General features: G+C 45.9%; 2 protein-coding genes across 3 annotated transcripts in view; both read left to right on the top strand.

Moving 5' to 3' along the window:
• On the top strand, positions 1–23,482 carry LOC149344357 (uncharacterized). Its single transcript, XM_089546285.1, has 6 exons — positions 1–115; positions 4,256–4,308; positions 9,845–9,940; positions 16,011–16,052; positions 20,064–20,111; positions 23,408–23,482. The coding sequence occupies exons 1-6, from the start codon at positions 1–3 to the stop codon at positions 23,480–23,482; spliced, it is 429 nt and encodes a 142-aa protein (XP_089402411.1).
• The window catches only part of LOC149344356 (coiled-coil domain-containing protein AGAP005037), a 443,868-nt gene that overhangs the window by 59,128 nt on the left and 359,075 nt on the right, over positions 1–25,665 (top strand). The window lies entirely within an intron of this gene.

Here is a 25,665-nt window from a genome sequence, read left to right on the forward strand (position 1 = left end):
ATGCGGCGGCTCGGCGGCGGTGTGGTCCGTAGGCTGTGGACGTGCTCGGTTGTCGCCGCGGTCGCCGTGCTCATCGCGAACTGCCAGAAGCCCATTCCGCACGGCTGCGACCTGGGTGCGTACCGGATCCGACGCGCCGCAATCTTCCTCGGTGCTCTTGTTGTTGTGTGTCGAACATCATGCCGCCGACGAATGTGGGTCATCAGAATGGGTAACGATGCGTTTTCCGGATTCTACCTTTGGTCGCTTTATCATCGGTGGCCAGCTGACACCTGCGTCAGCAGGGCTAGTAGGTGGAAAAAAACGTCCTTCTCTGGTAGTGGTAGCCAAGGAGGTGAGACAATGAGATAAACTTTGATATGCCAAGTATAGCTAAGAAGGTAAAGTTTAAACGGGTGAAGAACCGCTGGAAAAAGCATGTCCCAGCTTTGCATGCTACGAGTGCAGCGTAAGGTGTAATGAAAAACATCTCTTAATATGCTACGTAATTACAACTCACAGGACTTTGTTTACAATAACAAATAGATAAAAATGTCTCGTTTGCACAACACTATTCGTCGTCCTTGCACTTGCTCTCACGAATGCTATGCACAATGTTCAAGCGCTTCTGGCGCCACCGCACCCGGCAGATTGTTGGGGAGAAGTGCTACTGCAGGGGCCTATACTATTGGACGAATTAGCCTGACGCCAGTGAAGTAAAAACATGACACGATCGATTTAGCTTTAACCGACTCTTTACTAGTAATGGTAACCGAATGCCAAAAACCCTTCTACATGCCCTTTGTCACCGCAATTGAGCTCGATTAAGACTGCCGCTTGCTTTCTGCCAATTACTTATTTCGTTTCATTCATCTCATTTTTTTATGGTAGTACATGCACACAGAGTTAACACTGCCGGCTGGAAGTGTTAAAGTTAAGAGGTCATTGGCTACCAACAGACGGCAGCAGTGCTTTAAAGGAGACTAGTTGGTCGTTCATAACGACATAGGGGTGCGCTTACTCCAGAACAGACAACACAAAGAGTGCATAACGCGAGACATTCACGGGCAAGCCTAAAATTTTGAACTGAGTTTATTCTCCGCAGGCCGTATTTTTATGCGCACCTAATCATGGGAAGTAGATAACACAAGAAATCAGAAATAAACCGAGGAAAAAGTCAAGCAGGAAAGAAACCAGCTGTGATAAAATCAGCTCTTGCCGCACAAGTCATATGCGACAAGGGTTGATTCTTTGTTTGTTTGTTTTTTCAGCATTTGGTGCGCGAGTGTTATGTTCTAACTCTGGCAAATCCACGCCACTTATTTGCGTTTGTGTTAGTCTGTAAAGGCGTAATTAGGTGCGAAGTTCGCTATCCTTTTACTTGTCTCTTTTAGACGCCGTCAAAGCCGATCCGCTAGGTTTAATTAGTTGTTCACGCAACCACATATAAGAACATGCGGCTCAGCTGCCGATGAATAGCACACCAGCGCATGTGCCTCCGCCATATAATCAGTGGCAGATGTGGGGAGCGGAGGGGGGGGGGGGGGGGGGGGGCGGAGTTGAAGTGGCTTTTGCGCGGTCTAGACAATTTCTATTGTCAATATCTGGGTGCGTGATATGATCTTAATGCACGTACTAAGGGCGGCAAGGGCCGATCCTCGTTATTCATAGAAGGTGGCGGAGGACAGTATCCACACCTTCAGCCTCGCTGAAGATATGTAGCTAAGTAAGCTCCATCCAAGAGGTCCAACGTACGCAAGTCATCCTTCTACAAGCCTTCGTAGCTGTCCGCTTCAAATCTAAGGCTATCCTCAGGCTTTCGCAGGCACTTTCTTATGTCGACTTTATTGCGGTTCAGAGACAACTGATAAACGGCGAAAATGAATCCATAAAGTTGCGTTCGGGAATGTGTTCCTTTCAAAGAATTATCGGTCTAAATTTAGGCCTAATATTAATGTTTGCAAGCTTTCGGAGAGATTTCAGGGGATACATTTTTCGGACTAAGTATGTTAGAAACTGCCTGGATCAATCACTGCTGTGAAATATGCGGCACAGGCATCAAAGGCGCTGAGGACGTTAATACATTAATACAGCGAAACAAAGACAGTTCCATCGCGCGTCTTTGCGCTCGTCATTATAGAGGGCGCAAATACAACAGATTCTCCGGTGGCCCGTTGCGCACAGCGCCGCTGCATCAGTAATTATCGATACGCTATTCAGATACGCTGGTACGCCTTCTGAATGCCATGTTAGTGGTTGGGGATTTTTCTTGGTCGCCCACTACATCAATCCAACCGCAAATGCATATTTTCCCAGTTCCCAGAGTTTGGGCGTGTGTCCAGAGATTAATCGAGCAATTTAGTATTAAATGCCTGAACTGTGAAAATCACGTACGCCACACAAATTCGGGCCTGTCATTTCTAATAATCATCTCTGATCTAGTAAATCTTGAAACTCCCTACGGAAAACGTTTTCTTTCAGCACACAGCCTTAGACAGTGATGGCAGCCAAAAGAAGCGCGATGTCCAGCCAAGTTGTGGTTGGAGCCTTTTGCCTCGTAGCCCAGCACCGCTGGTGGAAAAAAAAAAGCTTACCTGTCTGACTTTTCTTACTGGACTCCCCTACTGAAAAGAAATAAACGCGAGCAATCAGCAGTACTTCGCCAGTTTCTGCGCTTTGGCCTTCATTAATTCGAACGAGCAACAAGTTTAATTTAAAAGAAAATACCTTAAAGCAAAGCAGGGAAACTCCAGGGGCTTTCCAAAGCTGTTGCAGATGAATGTTGGCCCAAATAGAGATGTTTTGGGTCTAAGCAAGGGAGCTTTATTTTGCGGCATCGAAAATCACTGACTGCATCCAGTAACACCATGAAGCAGTAACTGTTTTCCAAATCAGGCTGTTAATTTTTAAGTTCAATTTTCCCAAGGTGTCAGGACCAAAACTCGATATGTCGTTAAATGAACGTAATTTCAAGCGAGATATAGAAGGGTCCCACTTGGACAGCCTCCTCGTCCATAGGTCTGCTGCTAAGGGGGGCTGCTGACGGACAACTCTTCGGTTCACTTCAGGAACAAGCCAGTGGAAGTTTTATACGCTGCCAAACAATGAGGCCATGCCAGGGCTTCATTTGCCTTGATTCGTGCATTGATGCAGGGTTATGCCCTTGCAGAGAAAACAGCCCTCCTTGTTGTATCACTGTCACTGCACATGAAGCCAAGCAACAAGGACAAGTGGTTTCTCTAGATGACCAAATTCCTCCTCTGCTTCGTACTTCGCGGGCCAAGGTATTCCAAATTAGCCATGCTTCCAGGTACCTCAATGAACGCTTGTTCCCGCGGACTCTCCGTTGATGGCAGCCAGTGATCAGGCATCTTCAGTCAAAGCTTCCAACTTCTGAGACACAGCGCCGATATTGTTGATTAGGCGCCTGATTTTCCCTCATTGGAATAAAGTTATTCAACCTGCGAGTAAAGAAAAGACGAATTAGTTTACCGCGACTCTTAGCGCTGCAGTGTCATATGCTATCTTGGCACGTGATTTGCACGCACGCGCTGGATGAAACGCTTTCGCCCACCATTGCCGCTTTACTTCTACCGTCGTCGCGCTGCGAGCTTACTGCGCATGCGCGCGGTGCAAGTGCCTTATGGCAGAGGTATGCAGCAGTGCTTTGAAGCTGCTCAGTACAGAAACCAGAGCACAAATAAAAGTCGGAGAGTTCGATGTGTTACAAAGGTGTTCTTTTATTATTATTCGATATGTTTTCCATTAGGCAAGACATCTAACATTAGGTGTTTCTATTTCTTTTCCACACTAGCTACCTTTTCCGACCCTCGTGCAAGAAACCATTTTAGGCGGTTCAGGCTAGCCATGACACATATTCGGAGTGCACACCATTATTTGACATTCTGTGAGCGTTGGCCTTCCTTCTGAGGAGAGCCGTAGCGATAATGTTTCCCGGGGGGGGGGGGGGCTGGAGGAGCAATGCTTACTAGTGTAGTTGAACGCAGCTGCTTAGACGACCGCAGCGTCAGCAGCCGCCCACAGCAGTGGTTCAAAAAGCGAAAAAATAAACCTCCACCAACAACATTCATGCACACCTCCTGTGTGGTCTGCTTCTTTTTTTGTTTGTTTGTTTGTTTGTTTGTTTGTTTGTTTGTTTGTTTGTTTGTTTGTTTGTTTGTTTGTTTGTTTGTTTGTTTGTTTGTTTGTTTCCCAGGGCACACACTACGTCTCACAATGAGTTTGTATCCTCTGTTTCATTTTTTTTTCGCCACAGACACTGAGTCGAAAGGCGCCTCAAAGTGTGCGGAAGAACACTTCAAGGGAAAGGTACGATTTTCGTTTACCTCTTATCCTAAGACCTAGAAAATATATCCAAATAAGTACGCAGTCCTGCCCGCCTCTGCTAACGTAGGGTCCCCAAGCTGATTGACGCAGCACATCATAATCCTGCTGGCGATGAACTTTCCCGATGGATCATGTTTCTTGTGTTGGCTTTAGAAATTTATAGTTCTGGAATTTTCCTCCACCTTGAAGTGAAACCAGCAGATGCACGCACAAATAAAATTGTTAATAAGGTGTTTAGATCGCAACAAGTATTCGCTGCGTTTTGTAGATAGTATTTTAACTTTGTTTTTCCTCATGTGTACTTATTTTATGTACTTGTGTATGGATATTTATTTGCGAAAATAATTGCGCATGTAATATTCAGCTGCAATATTTATTATTTTTAGTGATTGACAATTCATTTAACTATCTGTTTATTTATTTATTAAACATTGAGCTCGGTTGCTTTACATAGGTGAGTGGGTTACGTGCGAATAAAATGGATAATAAAAGAGAAAAAATATAAATACAAACCAGCCTCACAAAAATGTGAGCGCGATAGGCCAAGAAAATAAAAAAAAATGTTAGAAAAATTGCAAACTGCAGAGTTGAAGCCAGCAAAGTATACCAAGTAACACTTCAAAGCGAAAAGACACGGAATAATTCGACAGAGGAAAATTAACACTACCGAAACAAGTAGAATGCCATGTTCCTGCCGTTTGCGATGAAAACCAAAGCAATAAATGGAACATTCAAAATTGATCGTTACGCTGCAGACACACTTGCGCAGCGGATACCAATCGTTGCTCTTGCAAAGCAAACGAAGAGGAAATAAAGATGTACAAATTTAAAAATGTCTTAAACTTATTACCGCTAATTTAAATGGAAATGATAAGACATTTCGACGACAGAACGAAGAAGCTGGTCTAAACCTGAAGAATGGTCGCTGTGTTTATGAAGGACGCAGTGAAAGAAGGCTCAAGAAAATTGTTGACTGGCTAGTACGCGAAAACCTCAGAAAAACACTTCCTGCCCTTTGCACAAACGAACATGCGCCAGCTAAAACAAGGCAAAGAGGAAGGCGTCGTTGAAACGTTCGAGTCTTGGTGTCGTTTCAAAAGTTGTTTTATGTGCTTAACTGAAATTAGCTTTACTAATGTTGAGCCTGCGATCAGCATGAGAGGTGCGAAGCCAGAAAGAGCTCCTGCTGCCGATTTTGGCAATAAGCGTTTCTTTCTAATGCAGATTTTTGAGAGAGGGCCGCGCATTGAAGCCTCATCACCAATGGAAAGAGTGTACAGAAGAAGCCATAACTGCTCCTAAAGTTCAAACTTATCGGGACTTAATGAAGAAATCGGTTAATCGTATTTGTACTCCAGTGATAATGATGCTCTAGTTAGAACTTGTTGGCAACAGGGAAAGGGGACTGCGCATTTGCTTCTCTTCTCGTTTTCTTTCCCTTTTGTTCTCCTATCCTCCTCTCCTCAGTTGGCGGTTTTCGGAGCGACCACTTATGGTGCGCTGCGATCTGGGGCTTCCGCCATAGTCGCAAACACCCCTGCGGTAGTGGGCCGGAAGCCCTCAGCGCTGAGAACCTTTTACCACGCTCTTCGTTGCCGTTAGTTATACAGAGTAACTAGCTAGACCAAAATTTCAGCTGTCCGATGTACTTATTCACGGTTACCCAAATCAGATGTAGTCCTTTAATGCATTCTGCAGATCACAAAATTAGCAGGAGAGTGGTAGGACTGAATCGGTTCGTGGGGCGATCGGTGAGCTGCGAAATGGGAAATGTTATTGCGAATGCTGTCATGGTCATGCGACTGCAATAGTACAACATACATGCTAGGCTAATAACCAGGCCGACCTCTCCTATATTAATTAAACTTTTGTATTATCGCCGAACTGCATACGTGTCGCGCCAGTTGCGAATTAGTTTACTTAAAAAGAACCAAATCTGCCGCTGTCTGTTAATAGCTTCTCAAGCAGCGAAACCGCGATCGTTTCCGCGAAAAGTACCGCTTTCTTTTAATAACCCAATTTAATTCTTACGCCAAGCAAGGAACGACCTGGAAAAGAAGAAAATGCGGGAAATTTTTTTGGAATTCTCGCAGTGAAGTTGTAGAGGAAACCGGAAATTTTATATAAATGTTTTGAGATAACCAAAGGGGAAGCTTGGGGACTATTTGCAGGCTTAGTTTCGCTCGATTAATTGCTTATTTCATGCAAGCCACCTACGTTTATTGCAGAAGGTGATGGATAATTTTTCCTAAGTTGTATTAACATTAAAGTTCAATGTCGTACTTCCTAGGAGCGCAACTAATTTTGATGCTGTCCCTCTGAGCAGCGGTGAACTTCAACCACCTGTGTACTTCCATCTGCACTGAGTCGTTGAAACATCAAGGCGAATATAATCTGCCTCGCCCGCTTTGGAACTCAGAGCTCGAGTCATCGGAATTCTGGCTCTTCCGCAAAATGAAGGACCGTCAGAAGAGTACGCACTGCGTAAGCAGATTACGCAATGCGTAAGTTGCGTAAGCAGATTGAAAAAGGTCGTATGCCCGTGGTGTCGTCCACGGCTTCCTTCATTTTTCAACCAAAACATGCAGTGCACCGAAGGCGGGAGCACATAGGCTCGGCGAGGACTGTATATAAGAATTGTGTGACCCTAGCAAAATGAAACTTCAAGAATTTCGATTTTTCCATCACTCAGCAGAAAGTTCCAGTCATGGAGGTTAAGCTATTGGCGAACCTGATGAAAAATTGAACTTTACTCATATCATTTAATTCCCACACTATAACGCTACAGAGGATACTTCCGTACTGAAAAAAGTTGTATGATGCAATAAACTCACACCAGCATTGTCATAAAATACTGCACAAATAATGTATAACATCACAAACTGTCATATATTTTGTACGATATTTGTTATGGTAATTTATGTCACTTGTATGACAAACCGTGTGCGGGGGGTTGTATCATAGAGCTTGTTTCAGTAATCTTTCAGTAAAACAAAACAGCTAGAAAATAAAATAAAATGAAACAGGCATCTCCGCACCAGGCTGTTTTTGCGATCAACTGCTGATTTCAACTGTTGATTTCTCCTCATCAGATGCGCCTTCCACCACTAAACCAAAGCGAACAGAACTGCAAAAAGCGTAACATTAAAACTGTGCAAAGGACAAAAACTCAGTGTCCCTTTCAACAATTCTCCTACGTGTGGCATATTGCACGTCATCATCATCATCATCATCATGAGCCTGACTACACTCACTGGAAGACGAAGTCCTCTTTCATATTTATGCAATCAACCCGCTCCTGTGCCAGTTGCGGCAACCTTATCTTCGCAAACTTCCTAATCTCATCCACCCAGCTAACTTTCTGCCTCCCCTTGGCACGCTTGCCCCTCTTGGAATCCAGGCCGTTGCCTATAACGACCACCGGTTATCTAGCTGTAGCATTAAATGCCCTGTCTATGCCCATTTCTTCTTGACTTTGACTATAATGTCAATAACTAGCACTTTTTTCCCCTCATCCACTCTGCTCATTTCTTGTCACTTAACACTCCGTCCAGACAGTTGACGCTGTGACGTCAACCAGGCGCTCACAGCACTGGAGTGCATGCAGCTTACAGGTGAAACGTTTCGCTCGGCGTGTCCTAAAGCCGAGTGTTATGAATTTTATTGCACGTAAGAGACACATCGTATTTAAAACATTGCGACTGCTGAAAACAGAATTCTGATGCATGATTATTAACGCTAACAACACATTTCGACGTGCGGACAACACAGCATTGCATCATACACCTGAGTTCCCAGGTAATTCCCAGCGTTCTGAACCCCTTGAAGGTATAATAAATTGTGCCGTCCCCCTCCCCACCTCTAAGGTGGGGAGGGGGATGCTACAAATACCGCGCTACACGGTTTACAACCAAACATACTTCAGCTCTGAACTTTTGACAAAGGCCGTACGCCTATTTCTGGTTGTCTATTCGAGACATCTCACACGAATATAACGTACGTGATGCATGGTATGCATCGGACAGAATTTCCCCTACAATCCATATTCGATTCGCAATGAAACGAGCTCTCCTTTGTGTTATGTCATGATTTCTAAGCTTTCTTTGATGACTTTCATATTCTGCCTTTGGGAACGTCGTCGTCGACCAACTCGCCAAAAGTGGAGCGTTCACTTCGACTTCGGACAATCGACTCTCCGGTCATTAGGCTAATGCACCCAAAGTTAACTTTCATGGCTTGCTGGGCTTGCGCCCAGTAAACCTTAGAAGGGGCATGTATATCGTCCAACTATACCGCCTACCCCATAAATAACAGTTCGGAACTTCCGAGCCGACACGAGTCACGCTTACCACTACCATATCACACTATCTCATCGTCGTCTCGAGACTCCCCCGGGTCCACACTCGACGCTGCACTCTGCCTAATACGACAAATATAAAAAAATAACTTCGTACAGAAACCTAACCAGGCACATTCACTGCGCTGAACTACGACGCACCGGCGAAACTCGCCCGCCTGCGGTTCGTCACGCTTTCTGGGCGCTGGCGCCGCGCCGCAAATCTCAGTGCCCTCTAGTCCCTGTTTTTTTATCGCGAGCGTTAATAAAAAAATATAGCTCTTTATACCGTCTCACTACACCAAGCGCCCAGCGTTTGTGGGCTGTTCGCACAGTAAAGTGATGTGTTGGACCAGTTCTTGGGACTGCACACCCCGCTCGCTAGTGCGAACATGACTGACCTTTCTACGAGCCTACCGTACACATGAGTTTGTAAATGGGAGATTAGACCACCGCTTTCCATGTGTTTGGAGACGAGCCGATTAACCGCGTTGTTCCCGTTCTGGGTCATAGGCAGGGGGTAAAGTCATGCTGGATCGCCTATCAGCAACGCTGAGAAGTAATCGCGATAAAATAAAATGGCAGGTCATGAGTCGTGTACAGTTCTGGAAACGTGCTCAGTTTCCTGGCGCAACCGCCCCCGGGAAATGGGTGTCTACCGAGGTAGTGAATTGTTCCTCTACTGAAATCACTTTTTAATAGTAAAATAATCTAGAAGTTAGGACTGAATTCTGAGGTCTATGTCTAGTAAACTTGGCTTTCCCTTTTGGTTTGAGAGGTGTCCTTCTTTTATTCTTTCTTTATTTGTGATTCTTTCCCTGGATTATACGCTCGGTCTATTATTCCAAGTGCTCTTTTTGGGCCTCTTTTATTTTCAATGTCGCTTCACTGCCTGTTATTTTCAGTATTGCGCCAGTATTGTAGCCGCAGTGTTTGGGCATTACAAAGCTTTGGAGTATAAAGGAACAAAATTACTGTCGTTTTTCGTCACAGCCCACTGTCTGAATTATGAATAACGCTCACGAGCCTTCTAAAGCCATATTTTGAAGCACATGTTTTTCTCGCTCATTCCTTTTACTGCTCTTCAATTGATCAGGGCGCCTTGGATGCTTTGTGACCGGCTTCTTTCTCTGACCCTTGGTGTCGCGCTTAAGCACGCAGTCTTGTGGCGCTCACTTCCAGTTCGACCAGGTCATGGCAGAGAAGCTGGTGATTGGCTGCATCACGGGCAATCTGACCATCGCCGAATTCAGGAACCGCTGCCAAAAGCCTCCCCTGGTATGCCCAACCTCTTTGTGGATGTTTGCTTCAGTAGCGCCAAGCGTGTCTCTTTGCGGTACACCGATCTAGAGACTTTGTGATTAGGGAATTATCAACTGTTTAATTACAAATAAAGCACACATTCGTCTCATGGGCGTGTGGTCAAGGGCATGGCGACCGCTCCGCTCTGCGTTGCAGTAAGCAAATATTTATTTATTTAAGTAAGTACAGTTTACGCTCTCGTCTTGTGTATGGAATCTCTGTGCTTGTACCAACGTTGCCATCCTGGTTCCTTATAGAACTCACCGAATGCGCGTGGCAACACTGGGAAAAAAATGGAAATTAAAACAAATGCTCGCGGCGAGGTTCCAAGAACAGGCGAGCACAAGCAACACAAAAAAGGAGCAGAAACACGCTGACAAACATGAAGTATGTACATGAAACACTGTTTCAGCAAAATACAAAATGTGAGCCCACTGAAAATATATAACTGCGGAGAAAAGCACAAACAAATAATATATACACAAATTCGCAGTGCTCCATACACGCTGACATCAGACAGTGCATTCGAATCGTTAATCGTTCTTCGAAAAAAGAATGCTACAAAAGTTCGGTCCTGACATTCAGTGCTCGTATTTTTAACCTGTGTCCACGACGATATGATATATGATGCGGGATCGGAAGGTATTGTTACATGTCGGTGCCATATTTGTTATAAAGAATGTTACAGCAAAATCTCGCACGCAGGCAACCCGTACGAGAATATAACATCATATGACCTAAGTTCCTTTCTGTTTCAGTGACGCTACTAAGCCTGCCACATTTCCCAATGACGAAGCGCCCTGCTCAGTTATGTACGCGCTCAGAACTATCTTTTAAGTTTCCCTGGGGTCGTGTGTCACTCATGCGCATTCAAGTACTCATCTCACATATGGTATGCAATATGGTGCGTAACGTCCCATAGTAACACATTTTATTATGCAGAACGCCATAGTAGAGGGCTCCGAATTAATTTCGGCCACCTGGGGTTCTTTAGCGTGCACTAATATCGCACAGCTGACGGGTGTTTTCATATTTCGCCTCCATCGATACTCCGTCGCCATGGCCCGCGTGCAGAGTAGCAAAGCGGACCCACCACTCAGCCACCGCGATGGGCTCGCGACGTGAAGAAAATTTTCTAAATCGGAACAATTACGTACTGTCTCCTATCACGGAAATTTTGACGGGGTGATGCTGTCAACTAAGTTTTCTCATAAAATGAGCGCCTGCCGGTACCATCTTTAACAAAACTAACAAGGCGAACGGGGTTTGTTTCTTAGTTGTGCACTAGAACACATACGGCACCCCTAAAGGCCAAAATTTCTCGAAAGGTGAGGAGAAGAGTTCTCCTCACCTTACACAGATTCAAGCATTAAGGGACACCGTAAGCGCTCCTTTACACGGCCTGAAACAATCTCGTTGTTTGGTTACCTTTGGCAAACGCGGTATTTAATTACAGTAACACATGTAACCGTATTCTTGACACTGCAAAAATATGACGAAACTTTTCATCAAGAAAAACATGGATAATCATATTTGAGGAATTTAATACCATCTATAATCAGACTGCAATCAAACGCGAACAAGCCTATGCCATACTTTTCTAGCTTGCAGCAAGAGATTCGTTTACAACCGGTTTATGAATATTTACTTCGGTGTTACGTTTATCAAGGAACATGAATCAGGCTACTACGGCCTACTTTAGTTTACTGTCAGCCTATTGTTATGCCAAATGGCAAGCCTTCTAATTAAAAAAATGAATAATGAATAACGTGTTAATGCATGGGTTGCCTAGAGTTCTGATTCCGTGTAAGGTTAAACCCATGAGCAGGGCAATTATTTTTTCCTTGAAAACTGCAGAAATCTTTGCGTCTCTTAGTTTAAGCTGTTATTGATCTCAGTGGGTTGATGGAAAGCTGCTCCTCCGTTGCCTCCGTAGCCTGCGAGTAATGACCAGAGGCTAGAGGTCGTTGCCGCGTGTTGTACGAACTGAGATTGCGCGTTGGTTGATGGCAGCCCACGTTCGCTCGAATTCAGGGTTGATGGCGCTCACTAAAATAATTGCTCTGCTGTTAACTGTTTACAGTTATTTTAGACTAGAGCAACAACAGCGCACAAGGCGCCTCACTAACAGGGTACGCAATTCAAAGCCAGCAGGTTATCGCCTTGAAAGTAGCAAAGAGTGGTCGTTGTCTAGCTGATGTAACATTATCTGTCATAGAATAGTATTTCAAAGAAAACGCAAAATAGCGAACCACGAAAGAAGCGTTGAACATACAGGGTTCATAGATTTTGCTGGCTAGGGATTTCTAAATGTAAACATGTGTCATTATGACGTTTGCTGCAGTAGTTCCTTAGTTCCCTATTACTAATGTTAGTTGAGGACGACAGGGAAACAGCGTCAGAACTGTCACTAAGATGAGCTCTGTAGTTGATTGGCCACGACTGTACAAGAACCACTCTCTTTTCCACGTATTTTGATCCGTAGTAAAATTTAAATAAAATACTACGAGCAATACGATCCTGTGACTGCGCACTCATTGCGAGCCGTTTTATTATCACTTCAGGGCAAGCGTTTGGAAACATCATTTTTCATTTCAAATTCGCTCGTCGAAACATCACCAAAGCACTTGCTTTTGAGCCGAGCGAGCTTGGGCCTTCAGCCGCCAATCTTGTAGAAGTCCGGCCAGTCAAAATGGCGGCTTCGTGGCCGTAGTTTGCTGGTCTAATGAATGCTCACCGATCCATTTTCAACTGGGTTTACTGAGCTCCCGTTCAAGTTTGCCTAAAGTTACTGCTGTTCACTGTTCAGAAGCCCGTGGAGACAGGCAAGTTGATAGACACCTAAGAACAGTTTGTACCAAGTACCGCGAGACTTCGTCTCCGTGAAAACATGCGGGCTCTTGCAGGTCACGTTAAGGCAATGGCACTTTCCAGGGCTTCTTGTTAAACGCAAGAGGAATTTCGCATATGGCACAGACCCAAAATGTACAACCCACTCCGTACTGAACACTGCTTCTAAGTTTCATGAGAATTAATTTTATAACTCATATCTTTTATATTTCGCCGCCGCAGTTTCTCAGTGGTTATGGCGCTTGGCTGCTTACTCGAAAGATACGGGTTGGATCCAGGCCGCGGCGGTTGAATTTTGGTGGAGGTGAAATTCTAGAACGCCCTGTGGTGTGCGATGTCAGTGCACGTTAAAGAACCCCGGGTGGTCGATATTTCAGGAGTCTGAGTGGCTTTGGGTCGTTAAACCCCAAAAACCAAACCTTTATATTTCAAATTTACAGGAAATGCCTGAGCTTTCATTAGAATAAGTAGTCACAGTAGTAATCTTTGTCCAATTCGCACCAGATTTGTCGCACTCATCTACCGTATATTGCCGATTGTAAGTCGACCCCACAATTCGCGACCCCCTTTAGGCAAAAAAAAGTTAGACTCCGAATTTAGGTCGACGCTGCCGCACCCTGCGGTCCTAGCTCACCCAAAACGTTTTTCAGAAGGCCGAGTCATAAAGAAACATTCATTTGTTCACGAGACATCTCTGACTCGTCGACGTCAGTGAAATAAAGAGTGCTCATATCAGCCATATTCGTTCAGAGAGATGAGTCCTCCCCATCAGGCCAGATTTCGCAATATCTGACTTGCGGCTCAAGAATCCGCTCAAGCGAAAACTAGTGCCGCGGCTTTGATTGATAATGTTTTCCAGGCGTGAGGCGTCCATTTAGGCGTGGCTAATACCATTCGCTTGAAGCCACAGCGTAGGGCTTTAGTTGTAGAGCCTTTGCCATTAAAAAACTACGCATCTTCTTCAATGCAGTCATTGCATTCGCCGATATTTCGGCGGTGCTTAATTTTGCCTCGCGTATACAAAACAAAAAATAGCTTAGCTGCATTATCAGGGGCTGTAACCTCATTAACGCTATCAAAGCGAAATGCGCGCTCGTTAGTGTGCGGTGATGTGCGAAACCTTAAAAAAAAATGCCCGTTACGTTCTTGTCAGGAGTCAGGTTAGTGTTTCAGAATAAACGACACAAATGCCGTTATTGCAGCTCCATTAAAGAAATAGCTATTGGGACTTCAACACTCTGAGTATCCTATGGCGTCAGATAGTTGTCCTACTGTAGCAACGACAGCCTGACATGCAGGACACCTTATGTCAATTCTTTGTGTACTTTCTTTAAAGGAACATTTCACCCCTTCGTTAAGCATCGATGAACCCCACCTTAAATGTAGTGTTAAACAACAATAAATCGTCACTGAGTTGCAGAGTATTGTGTTGGATATCACTTCTTATTTCACTTTTTGTTGTTACTGTTTTAGAAAAATGCCCAGCTTTGACCAAGACCGTGCCAGCAGGAAAGTTACAGCTTAGACAAAAACAAATATTCATTCCTAAAGCACAGTTGGTTGGCAGAACCATCACTGCACTTTGTAGCATTTAGCGCAAAAAAAAGAAAACTTGCTTCAAAGGCCGCCCGCTTTTCTAGCATTTGGATCGTATGAATACTTGATCCGGTATTTTGTGCGCTTGTGCGTCGGTGCAATGTAGGGAATTGCTATGTGCGTGACTTTTGATTTATTTTGGATTGTTAAGAAGTTGTATTTTAAGCCACAATAAAGACGCTAAGTGTTTGGCTTTAGTGCGCTTCAGTGCTGTGGTCAGGAGAAATGGAGATAAGATCGCACAAAAATGCTTTGTTCACCGACTACTTGATAATGTTTACGTGACACGGCAAATCTAATAGCTTTTTTGCGTTTAAGGTGTCCGTATTAGATAGAGGCATCAGCAACAAAACCGCACAGTTTTGCTACAGTGAAGAAATGAGCAGTGTAGTAGCTATAGCCCGATCAGAGATGTTTAGATAGTCGGATGCAACTAAAAAACGAGGCGGCAAACATCCTTCAGACACGGCCGTCCAACCCATGGCGTCGACCGATTGTCATATCATCGTGGGTAATCCCATTTCCGGGTGGAACCTGCCGGACACCCGCTATGTCGGGCTAGGGGATCAACCGCGACGTCTGGACACTAGGTCGATGCCATTGGCTGGAAGGCCTGCTTTGAGGGATATTTTCCGCTTCATTCTTGAGTTGGATCTGATAATAGCTCATCCCGTGTAACTCTCTCATCTGATGTCTGTCTGTCAGAGTTTTCGCTACACGAAATATAAACCCCATCCATAAATGTAATGTCGCTTGCCTTTAGTAGAGGTTTCCAGTGAAGGTGCAGTAATGTTCTTTTCTACGCACCTCTTATCATTTTAATTACTTGACTTTTTTTTCGCTCAGCCAGTACTGCATCCCGCTTAATGTTTGCAGTTATAGTTTTAAAGATAGCTGTGCAAGCGAAAATAAATGTTTAAAAAATGGTGCAGAATTATTCGCCTTTTTTTTAAACAGTCGTGTTTTCCTGCCTTCCTCGTCATCAAAACTTTTAACCTGGTAAAAATTTAAGACACTTAGGCTTAGCCGTTTGTTTTTGAAGAAGAAAACCTCAGCTTATTCGTTATACATGATTTGCGGAAACGCAAAGAAATGATTTCACCCGAAGATTCTGTCCTAATCCAGCTGCAGCAGAAAATGTCCCCTGTTGTACCTTGTGGCGAATACCAAATGAGAGCTGTGACTCGAAGCGCTTATTCGCTGTCCGGGATGAACGCCTGCGGAAATAAAACAAACTCACCCAAGAATTCATTGCCGAAATTCATTAACAAGTTCCCGTAACATAACTGACCCCGACAGCTGTTTAGTAATTTCAAAGCAGTATTCAGAAATATGCTTAAGCGTCGGATCTGTGAGTAGCAGTGCCCCAACGAACGGGCACGTAAAAGGCTGTGCGTTTCTAGGCGCTCAGTTTTTGAAGGTTTTCAAGGCTTAAGAACGCTCGAGATGATGCGCAGACAATCACACGCCTAATGACCGCCTCAAAAAAAGAGGACGCATGCCCAGTGGCAGTGCCGAGGTCGCTCTCTTGAAGCGTGCAGGAGAACAAACACGCGCTGCTTGCACTCTCTCATGATTGTTCACTTCGCTGCGTTCACAGGCTGGCCGTGTCGTGCGCTGCGTCGGAGGGACGCTTCCACAGGTACGCTTTTCTTCGTGCCTTGCATTTCAAGTGTAGTACCTGTCATTGCAATTGGATGGCTATTTTCCTGATTGTAGTTCCCTCACTGTCTTCAAAAATAGCTGTCGATGCAAGGTGAAAACGAACCTCTCGCTGGGTGTCCTGAGTCGCTGTATACGCTTTGATCAATTCCGCGTTCAATAGAAGGAACTGGAACATTCTGGACTTCAAATTTTCAAATTGGGCTCAGCTGATGACGTCATAACCCTTTCGAAAAATCAGGGAATCCAACGTTCCAGATGCGGCCGTATCTGCGGATAGGATAGCAGAGCGGCTTCTGCCAGTCCCTGCTGGCTTTAATACCGTGGTCATACAGGCCGCGTCGATGACCCCCTGGCACGGAAGCACCGTAAGCTCGTGGAAAATACAGTGCATTTTAATAGGGCACGTCTGCACTCCACGTGCTAGTTGTTGTATGCTCACGCAGTTTTCAATGCACTCACTGACATTGAGCGGAATGCGTCGAAAAACGCTCCGTAATGGAATTTGCACTGCTTCTTCGTCCGGACGCGTCAAAATGGATTCACGACAACACTGTCGCTTTGAAAGCGTCAACGCTGCTACCGTGCACTGAAAAAAGAAAAAAAATTGGCGGGGGCTTAGCTTTGGTTAAGCCTGGTAGGTTGCGAAAGCAAAAGCGCAGCCCCTCCAACAGAAGGAACGCAGTACGCCGCCTATACAGGTCACGCGTGGCAACCGGCCACCGCATCGCGACGACTCTGCTTAGCAGCCCATCTCTCACCCTGGTATGACGTAACGCTATGACGTCACTAGGCACGGAATGACGTCAGAGGTCATTCTAAATGTCACGCGTGGCTACCGGCCGCCGCTACACAAAAGGCCCTTCAGGAGCGTAGTAGTGCTTTCGCAATAACTTTTGTAGCAGAGTAAACAGCGCACATAAACGGCTGAGAACGGCACTGTGTTTTAGTTACAAATTTTCAGCAGTAAATGGCACCATGTGCCTTACTATGAGCTTGGCCCTGCGGAGGCAACCTGGCGCAGCAGTACGACGGAGTGCGATTGAAATGAACGTAAATCCTGGCAGGAATAGTGCTTCAAGACGCCTTCAGTTGCACAGCCGATGAGCCTACTGCGCATGGGCACTTTAGTATGGGGGGGGGGGGGTTAATCGAGGGAGATAAATACGTTTTCCCCGCTTAACCGCAGCTGACACAGTTCAAAACCGCAGGACTCCACCCCGTGCTCGCGTATGCTACCGAGCGCACGCCGACCACGAGGGAAACAAAGGAATGGCACTGTGGCTGACACAAACAAGGCATTCTTTGCTACAACAACAATAATGAAAGCCAGCAGCAAAATACGCTGAGGAATCGAGGACTTCCGACTCGCCAGCACTGTTACGAGCGCGTGTTCGCCCACGCTAGGGCAGGGGATACTCCGCGGCCGGATGGGACGGGACGCGGGAGAACGTTCCTCCCCACGAGGCTTCGCCTTTCGCCCCGCCGGCGAAGAGCGGAGCGTCGCGCGTGAGCGTCAGTGCGTGGCCCAGGTGCCGAGCTGCAGAGGGCCGTCTCCCCCGTGCGCGCATGCAGCAATCACGGCATCCGTGGCGCTCGTGGCGCTGCGACGCCGGCGCCCTCCCTTGTTAGTTGAGGCAACTAACCAAGCTCAAGAGGGTGCATCGCGGGGAAGCGAGCCAAAGTGAAAGACGCGGAGCAAAGTCCCCAGAAGTGCCAGAGCACTGTATGACTAACAGCAGACAGCCTTTAAGCAGATGACCACTGCCACCCCTGCTTTAACGCTCCGTACAGAGGAATCGTTGCCCCAGTACAATATTTTCCTACTTGGCGGATTTACCAGAGGGGGCCTTGCTTGCCTCAGGAATGCATTGCAGGCACGAAGAAACGTGCGCTTCTTAGACACGGTGCCTTTTTAGAAGCCCTCGTTTCTATACGCTGCAGGACCGGTTTGGTTGCCACCCTGCGAGGACAAGGACGTTTCAAGCTTTCATGCGTCACCGACCTGCATATTTTCCGCCTCTTACTCCAATACTATCCGTGCAAAGGGCTAATCCAAGGGTCAGCTCTGACAACGTCGTGTGGCTCAATGCAAGAAGCCCGTCGATAACTGCCTTTTGTTCGCTTTCAGTTCATTTCACATTTTGTTGAGAGATTAGCTAATTTGTGTTTTCAAGGTAAATACTTTTCAATTATTTTTGAAGAGCAACGTAGTTGTGTAGGGTGGCTCCATGTTTGGTTTCAGTGTTCGGCTCGCGTCCGCGCTTCATACACTCTTAGAAAAAAGGGACTAACAGGGGGCGAGAGGTTAGTCTTTTTGTGGACTAACTGACCTGCCACTGGCAATCGTCCTTTTCGGGACTAACTGCAAAGGGTGTAACTGTTGTCCCCTTCGAAAGGGTGCGACCGTTAGTCCCCGGGAGCAGACATTTAATGAAAAAATGCAAACGACGCGTGATTTCCAGCCTAATTTATAGCGGGATAGTTTCCGACAGAACTTCGCACATATAACAACGATAAAGGAAACAGAAATAAACATACATGAAAACACCAGGATTCGAACCGACAACCTTTGGATTATGAGCCGAGCGCGGATATGACTACGCCACCACAGAGGACAGTCCACGGTAGAAAATAAAAGCCCTGTATGCGAAACACACACACGGTCTGTCTGTACCGCTCAAATTGTTATCACAGTGTGGTGGTTTTGGTGTTATATGCTTTTGAAAAAACCTGCGGTAAGCTTTAATGCGCACGCACAACGGTCTAAATCACGTTTTGGCCAAAAAAGAAGTGCTGAACTGTGTATACATTACGGCCGGTACTTCACAACCACAACAGTGGTTTTCTTTTTGTTTCTTTTTTTGCGTATAAGGTGGTCTTCTTCCTTGCAATTGGCAGCTGCACATTACAGCCTGTTAAAAACAAAGGTAGAAGGCGATGGTTCACTTCGTTTTTTGTTACCGGCGGAGAGCGGTGACAGGGAATTGACTGCTAAGTGTCGCCGATACTTACACAGCATCACATAAGCTCGTAAACAACGGCAACGGTATGAAACTACGTGTACTTGCTCAACCCTAACTTTTACAACTCACATTTGACACGTATTGAAGTTCGTAGTAATTGTTTATGCACTTGCACAGCTGCCAGCCGTTTCGGTGGCACGAAGCCTATTTCTCACGGAAAAGGGTATCCGCCTCGTCACAGGCAGCGGCAGTGCCCTCACTGGCCTTAGACGACATCCATGCGCTTCAAAAATCGAGTACTATTGCAGTCAGGGTCTTCTCGCGCAATTTTCGCGTGCTGCTGTGCTGCGATTCGCCTCCCGTTAGTCTCTTTCTCGGCAGTTAGTCCGTTGAGTTTGCGCACGGCGCGCACTTTTGGCAAGGAGTGTGTCGTGTGCAAATTTAGGGACTAAAGAGCCCTTTTTAGGACTAAAGTTGTCTTTACTCCCCCCTGGGCCGGTTTTTTTCTGAGAGTGTAGGGCAGGGTTTATAACTTGCATGTAGTGCTGCTTGCAATGCGCAGTTTGTTGCATACCGCGTTTCTTTCTTCTTGATCCCAATGTACGGATGTACGTTGGACCTTTTAAAATATGTTTCCTCTGTGCAACTTGTGCAACAACCGGCTCTTCTCATTATGCAACCAATTACTAACATTGGCCCCTTTAAAAGCAGTTCACCCTTCTAACGCGTAATTTATGCGTTGTGAAAAATGCTTAGTTGTCACGAAGAGAAGCTTATTAACACTAATGAAACCTTGCGGCGTTAAAGTAAATATCTGAAGCCCCAGCCCGCTGTCACAACAGCGAGTCCCGTGTTCTAACCTGCAATTAGTGGTTGCCACGGCGCGCGCGTAGCGACAGCGGCAATCTACGGTGGTAGCGAACACCATCTCTCTTCCGGAGCTTTGTTTGTTACTGACGTAATTAATAGTTCCGGAAACGAAAAATTATACTTTTACCGTTGCTCTTTATATTCTTCCCTCGCAGATAAAGTTCATAGAAAAGCCGTCGATGCAGCATCTGGCTCAGTTCCAAGTATGTATGGCGACCCCAACAAGCTCCACCCCGCTTCTTTGGTATCTTGTTCGTGCCCTGGTCATCACTGGAGCGCATCAGCTTACATTCGTTAGGTAGCGGGCAATGAAACAAAGTAATATAAAAATTGCCCGGCCCGCATTACCTATGGAACAATAGGCTTAATTCGATTTAAAATCAATAATGAGGCACGAGGCAATGAAAAAAAAAATTAAATTTGCAAAGCATAAAAGGTCGTGTTCCCAATTCTTACACGTGTAATTTAGCTAAAATAAAAATGAAAATAAATGTACAATTTTGTCAGTAATACGAACAATAAAACGAAAATTCCGGGAAATAATAAAAATGTAGACACTTTTCTTAGTTTATTATACAATACTTGTGTTGCACGCCTGGAAAATTTAAGTTAGTCACATAATATCTACTGATTATTATACAATAGTTATTCAAGAGAAATAGTAAACACTGCAATTTATAAACTTCCTCGACTTTGAGTATTTGATTATGCAACAGATATTTGAGTTTCAAGATGTAAAAAGTATTTACATAATTTTAGTTGAACGTTACAAAATTCTTAGGCTAGATTTGGAAGTACTGCCGGGGGTTTTTATGCTATTACATAATTTTGGCTTGAGTTCTTCTTACAATAGTAATGGAAGGGATGACTTCTGCATGTCACGGGTCAGTTAAAAGTGTACGTTTCGAAATGCCTTTAACGTTCCCTGCTTTAACGTTCCGAGCTGTGTGAGAGCTCGGCGACTGCTAGACATTTAATTATCTTAATTATTTTGTTGTTTTGATTGTAGTAATGAGCCAAGGAGCTTACGCTGCCTCTGGCCTCCACCGGACCATGAAGTTACATTTGGAGGCGTATCTTTTGTTTTATTTAAAAATGTGAGACTGATGTTATAGCCAAATCGGAATTGGTTTTTCTCTCTTTGCAGTATTATCGACTTGTCCTCTGTGTCAGTGGCGTGAGCTTCTGTTGTAGTTCATAAAATTACAGGGCACCTAAGAACACGTCTGTGCTGTGAATGCGAAAAGATTCGTTTGTAATCGTGGGCTGCTTGACAGGAGCCAACCGTCACCGAAACCCAGCAGAATAGGGGATGTTCTTTTTTATAATGTGTGGTGTTCATCAGCGGGGCGATTAGTAGGGTAATCATTTTTTTAAGATATTTGATTAGTAAGCAAAACGATAAACAACCACATGCGGCTGGTCGCATCACATATACAAAGTATGTGTTCATCTTGATGCGTAGTGCATGGTACCCACTTTGATAGTTCTTTTTCGAGGTCCTAAAAAATTTTGAAAGATAAAGAACAACCACGAGGATCTCTTTGTCACAAGTCCAGCTTTTATAGACACCAAACAATTTCATTTGAAACGAGCTCAAATACTACGCTTTCATTAACACCACAATGTGCAAATGGCGCTGCAAAAGTTTGCGCGACACAGGAACCAAGAATGCAATCTAGGCTTCGAAAAAAACTCGCATGGTGAGAAAAAATTATACCGATTTCAAAGGATCTTTGAAGCATAATTGCTATGCCATGGACGAAAGCAACACAGCCTCAAACGCACTATCGGCGCAACACACTCGGCCACTGTGAGCTCAGGCGCAGCTCTTGTGATTGTCAAGGCTAATGCTGTCGGAGTACTTTCATATTGAATTGCCAGCACATTTCCTGAAGTGGACACAAGGACATCTTCCAGGGGCCTGAAGCGCTTCACTGAAAGTCAGAGAATTTAGTCAGCGTTGAAACACCGCAGACATCCTACTCTAAGTTGAGGATGCATTTTTGAACTAAAGGTGAAAAGGGAAGGAGTAAATAGTAAACTAAGTAAAACATGAAATTTTGTGCTCACTGAATAAGTGGTTAATATAAAAGAAAGGCGGAACGCAAGAAAGTTCTAAGTATATATATATGAAATCCTGACGAAACATTGCTTCCGTATAAAGCAGCGGCCTTTAAGGGCGCCTAAATGTAGAGAGGGCAAAACGCTTGCCTAGAACACGTTCTGGGTGTGTTTCGGGCTCACTGTGCGATATCTAGCGACAACATTTGGTTTAAAATTATCTGGATGTAAGCATGTGCAGTCAAACTAGTAGTATTTCGTAGTCAATTTTTTGCCTTCCTGGTCGCAGAGGTTTTGGGAGCTGCGGAACACACAGTTCGGTCGTTCTAGACATGTGTTTTGCTCTATGTACGTTTTCTGAAAGAAGCGAGCAAAAGTTACATCTTTTGGGACCTCAATCTAAGACCTGCATTGCGTTGGTTGTAGAAGGATGTATGGTGTACTCGCACAAATTATCTAAGCTGCGCTGAACACCTAAGCTGCAAAATTTTAGCGCTTGAGCGACTCCGACCCTCCGCAAACTTCTCTAGCCGACTACATCATCATCATCAGCCTGACTACGCCCACTGCAGGGCAAAGGCCTCTCCCATGTCTCTCCAATTAACCCTGTCCTGCGCCAGCTGCGGCCACCATATTCCCGCAAATTTCTTAATCTCATCCGCCCACCTAATTTTCTTCCGCCCCGTGCGACGTTTGCGTTCTCTTGGAATCCACTCTGTTACCCTTAAGGACCAGCGGTTAAATTGCCTTCGCATTACATGCCCTTTCTCAAGCATCTGCACACGATATTAGTTCGCGGGCGCAGTGATCAAACACCACAACGCAATACGCTGTTGACAGCTGCCGGATATCACCTCGGAGTGGCAGACCAGATCGAAAGACCCGAGGGCTGTAAGTGTTCAGTTCAGGCCATCCTCTGCAAACCCACCCGTACGAGTTGAAAGTGCATTTGTATGACGTCATACAAATGCACTTTGTATGACGTCATACAAACATAATAAAACGAGTAACATTTTTACGAATACAAAGCATCTGCTCTACAGCGTTGTAGTGTTAAAAAAAAAAGTTGTTAAAAAAAATTACCAATGTCGACAATGTTTCGACAGACATGCAGCCCGCCATGGCACTGCTATCCTGCGCTCTTACGCAGATATTTCAGTTTCACGTAGAATATACCTTAACAGCCTACTAAAGAAGTGTGAAAAGAGCTTGCCGATTCTGGAGAGCTGTTCAGGAAGTTTTCAGTCAGAAAGTGGGGTAGGTCAAAGCTCTTTCTGAAACAAATCAGCAGCATTATTAACTTGCACCTCTATTACAAACTCGCGAGCCGCTCTGGTTCGCTGACAGCGGGAACTACCGCAGGCTATATATTTCTTACTATGCATGCGCTGGGTACGCACATGACACTAAGTGACTATACTTATATTTTTTCCAGAACTGCGTGGTTAAACGCATCTATCCGACGGCGAATCTGCTCAGGAGATCCCTGGAACAGGGCCGCAGTAAATAAAGCTCACAGTCATGCCAGCGATGGCACTGAACGTGACAGTGTGATGAACATTTCTTCTGTTTCCTAACGTCTATGCATATACCGTGAACACATGCAGCTACTACTATATGTGTGTAAGGATACCGCATGCAACTAGCTTGCGCTGTTTTTAAGCATGAAATGCCTTTAGCTCCTGTTGTCGGCAGTGTGGTGACGTCACGCCGAGACCGAGAGCCAACATCCGGGCACTGAAACGAGAACATCCAGGCACCGTAAGAGATTTAACGAGACTCATACGTGATCTGTTAGGGGCTTTGAGAGAAGGCCGCTTAGAGCAAGAGGGGAGCTCCAGGGCGAGATGGGCCTTGGGGCTGAAAAACTGCTTCCGCGCCGTCCCCAAGGATGGCGCTGTGGTCCCACACTCACGCATGTAAAAGACGGCCGCTGGGCCTTCAGCTCACGACGTTTCCCCCTTTGGAAGACAGATGTATACACGCTCGCGGAGTATTCGAACGCGCTGCATATACATTCTTGCCAGGCCTGCGTCTCGTCGTGTCCGCGTACGCTTCTGCATCGTCCTGCATTTCAATGCCACCACCGTCACAGCTGCTTAAGCCGAGCCATGGAACCTGATGAAAGGAGAGGAAGCGTCTTGCGGAAAGCGATCCCTTTGCGAGTGATACGCCACAGCAGGACTGCTCGCCCCTGCCGACAACGCCATGATTATGCGGCCGCTCCCGAAAGCGACAAGGCCGTCACGGTTCGCGGCTCCCTACCTAAGCCCGCACTATTGCAGGCGATCGCTTCGTGTGTTGAACGCGAGACCCATTTCAAGATTTTGACTAGTACCTTCTACAACCAATGTGTTATGCCCGTAAACATTTCATGCTTACTCTACTCTCGGTTACGGGAGAGTGTCACGATATGGTGGGCGGCTAGATGTTTGATTGGCGCCGTAGTTATAATTAATCGGGCCAACTGCCCACCAATGCACTCTCCGTAAGTTAGGAGGGGGTGGAGCGACAAACCTCTCCACCCCGCGTGCGGAAGATGAGGTTAGACTGCTGACCGGCGATAGGGGCCACGCCTGATTAGCCGTTGACCGGAGGCATGAGGCGTATAGGCAAGTTTCTTCAGCAACCCTTTTACTTGGGTAAGAACAAGAACAAACGGTTACAAAATAAACCAAGCAATATTGCGAAAATACACAGGCGCGACGCGAATAAACACAGGATCAGAACACAAGCAACTGTTGACAATAAGAAGAAAAATAACAGGGCGAGAACTATACAACAAAGTTACATGATTAAAGCAATATACAAAGGAATAGGACGAGAACAGCGACAGAACAAAGAAAAAGAGCAGAGCGAGTGGTGAGAATCGGTGACTTAGCTGCGTAGTGGCAAGGTCCGGTCGCAGGGAGCGTCGGGCTGCGGAAGCGCGCGGTGCTGATGGGGGGGGGGGGGGGGGGGGGGGTGCGGATACGGGCGAACTTGGGCCCCGGGTTACGCGTCTTCCACGCGTCTTTCGGGGCCGCCGTCGCCGCGCTCTACGCGTCAGACACCGCCTAGGCTCGCTTGCCGACCACTGCCCTGGCTGACCCTACACACGTCGGCACGCACCGAAATCTCAAAACCAACTAACTCGGTCGTGATTTTCCCGCCACCGTGTTCACGTGACAAACCACAAAAAAAACAAATAAAAGCAAACGAATCCTCTCGGCCCCGTGCACCAACGATTTACAGATGTTGAGAAGGGGGGAGAAGAAACATGAAGAAACTGAAGGGGACGCGTAGGAAAGGTATGGTCCTAACGAGGAGCGATGTTAACTTCCCAAGGTTGGGACGGGTGCTAGGGCATTCACCGGCCGCTTCCCGTCCCCCCCTCGTGAAAGCACTCGCTTCCCGGAGGTAATCCTGAGGAGGGGGGCGGCGTAGTCTTGACCCCCCAGCGTCGCGAGGGGTCAACGCCCACGCGGGGGGAGGCAAAGTCATCGCCGCTGCGTCGCGACATGCCCGCATACTACCGGCGCCGTGGCCAGCCGTGGCCACTTTGGTCGGAGAAGAAAGAAGAAAAATAAAGCATGCGCGCACTTTGTGACACAACCCCCACGAAAAGAATGTTATTCTTAAAAACATTTCAAAATCAAATACACAAATGTCGTGCATGCACAAATGCGTCTTGCCGAGCAAGCAAACGAAGAT

Source organism: Amblyomma mixtum, chromosome 5 (assembly GCF_055824585.1).
Source record: "Amblyomma mixtum isolate Tamu chromosome 5, ASM5582458v1, whole genome shotgun sequence".
NCBI classification, from domain to species: Eukaryota; Metazoa; Arthropoda; class Arachnida; order Ixodida; family Ixodidae; genus Amblyomma; species Amblyomma mixtum.

Coding starts and splice junctions, on each gene's coding strand:
- LOC149344357 (XM_089546285.1), top strand. CDS start 1: ATGCGGCGGCTCGGCGGCGGTGTGGTCCGTAGGCTGTGGACGTGCTCG. Junction 9,941..16,010: donor GCTGCCAAAAGCCTCCCCTG/GTATGCCCAACC, acceptor CTGCGTTCACAG/GCTGGCCGTGTCGTGCGCTG. Junction 16,053..20,063: donor TCGGAGGGACGCTTCCACAG/GTACGCTTTTCT, acceptor CTTCCCTCGCAG/ATAAAGTTCATAGAAAAGCC.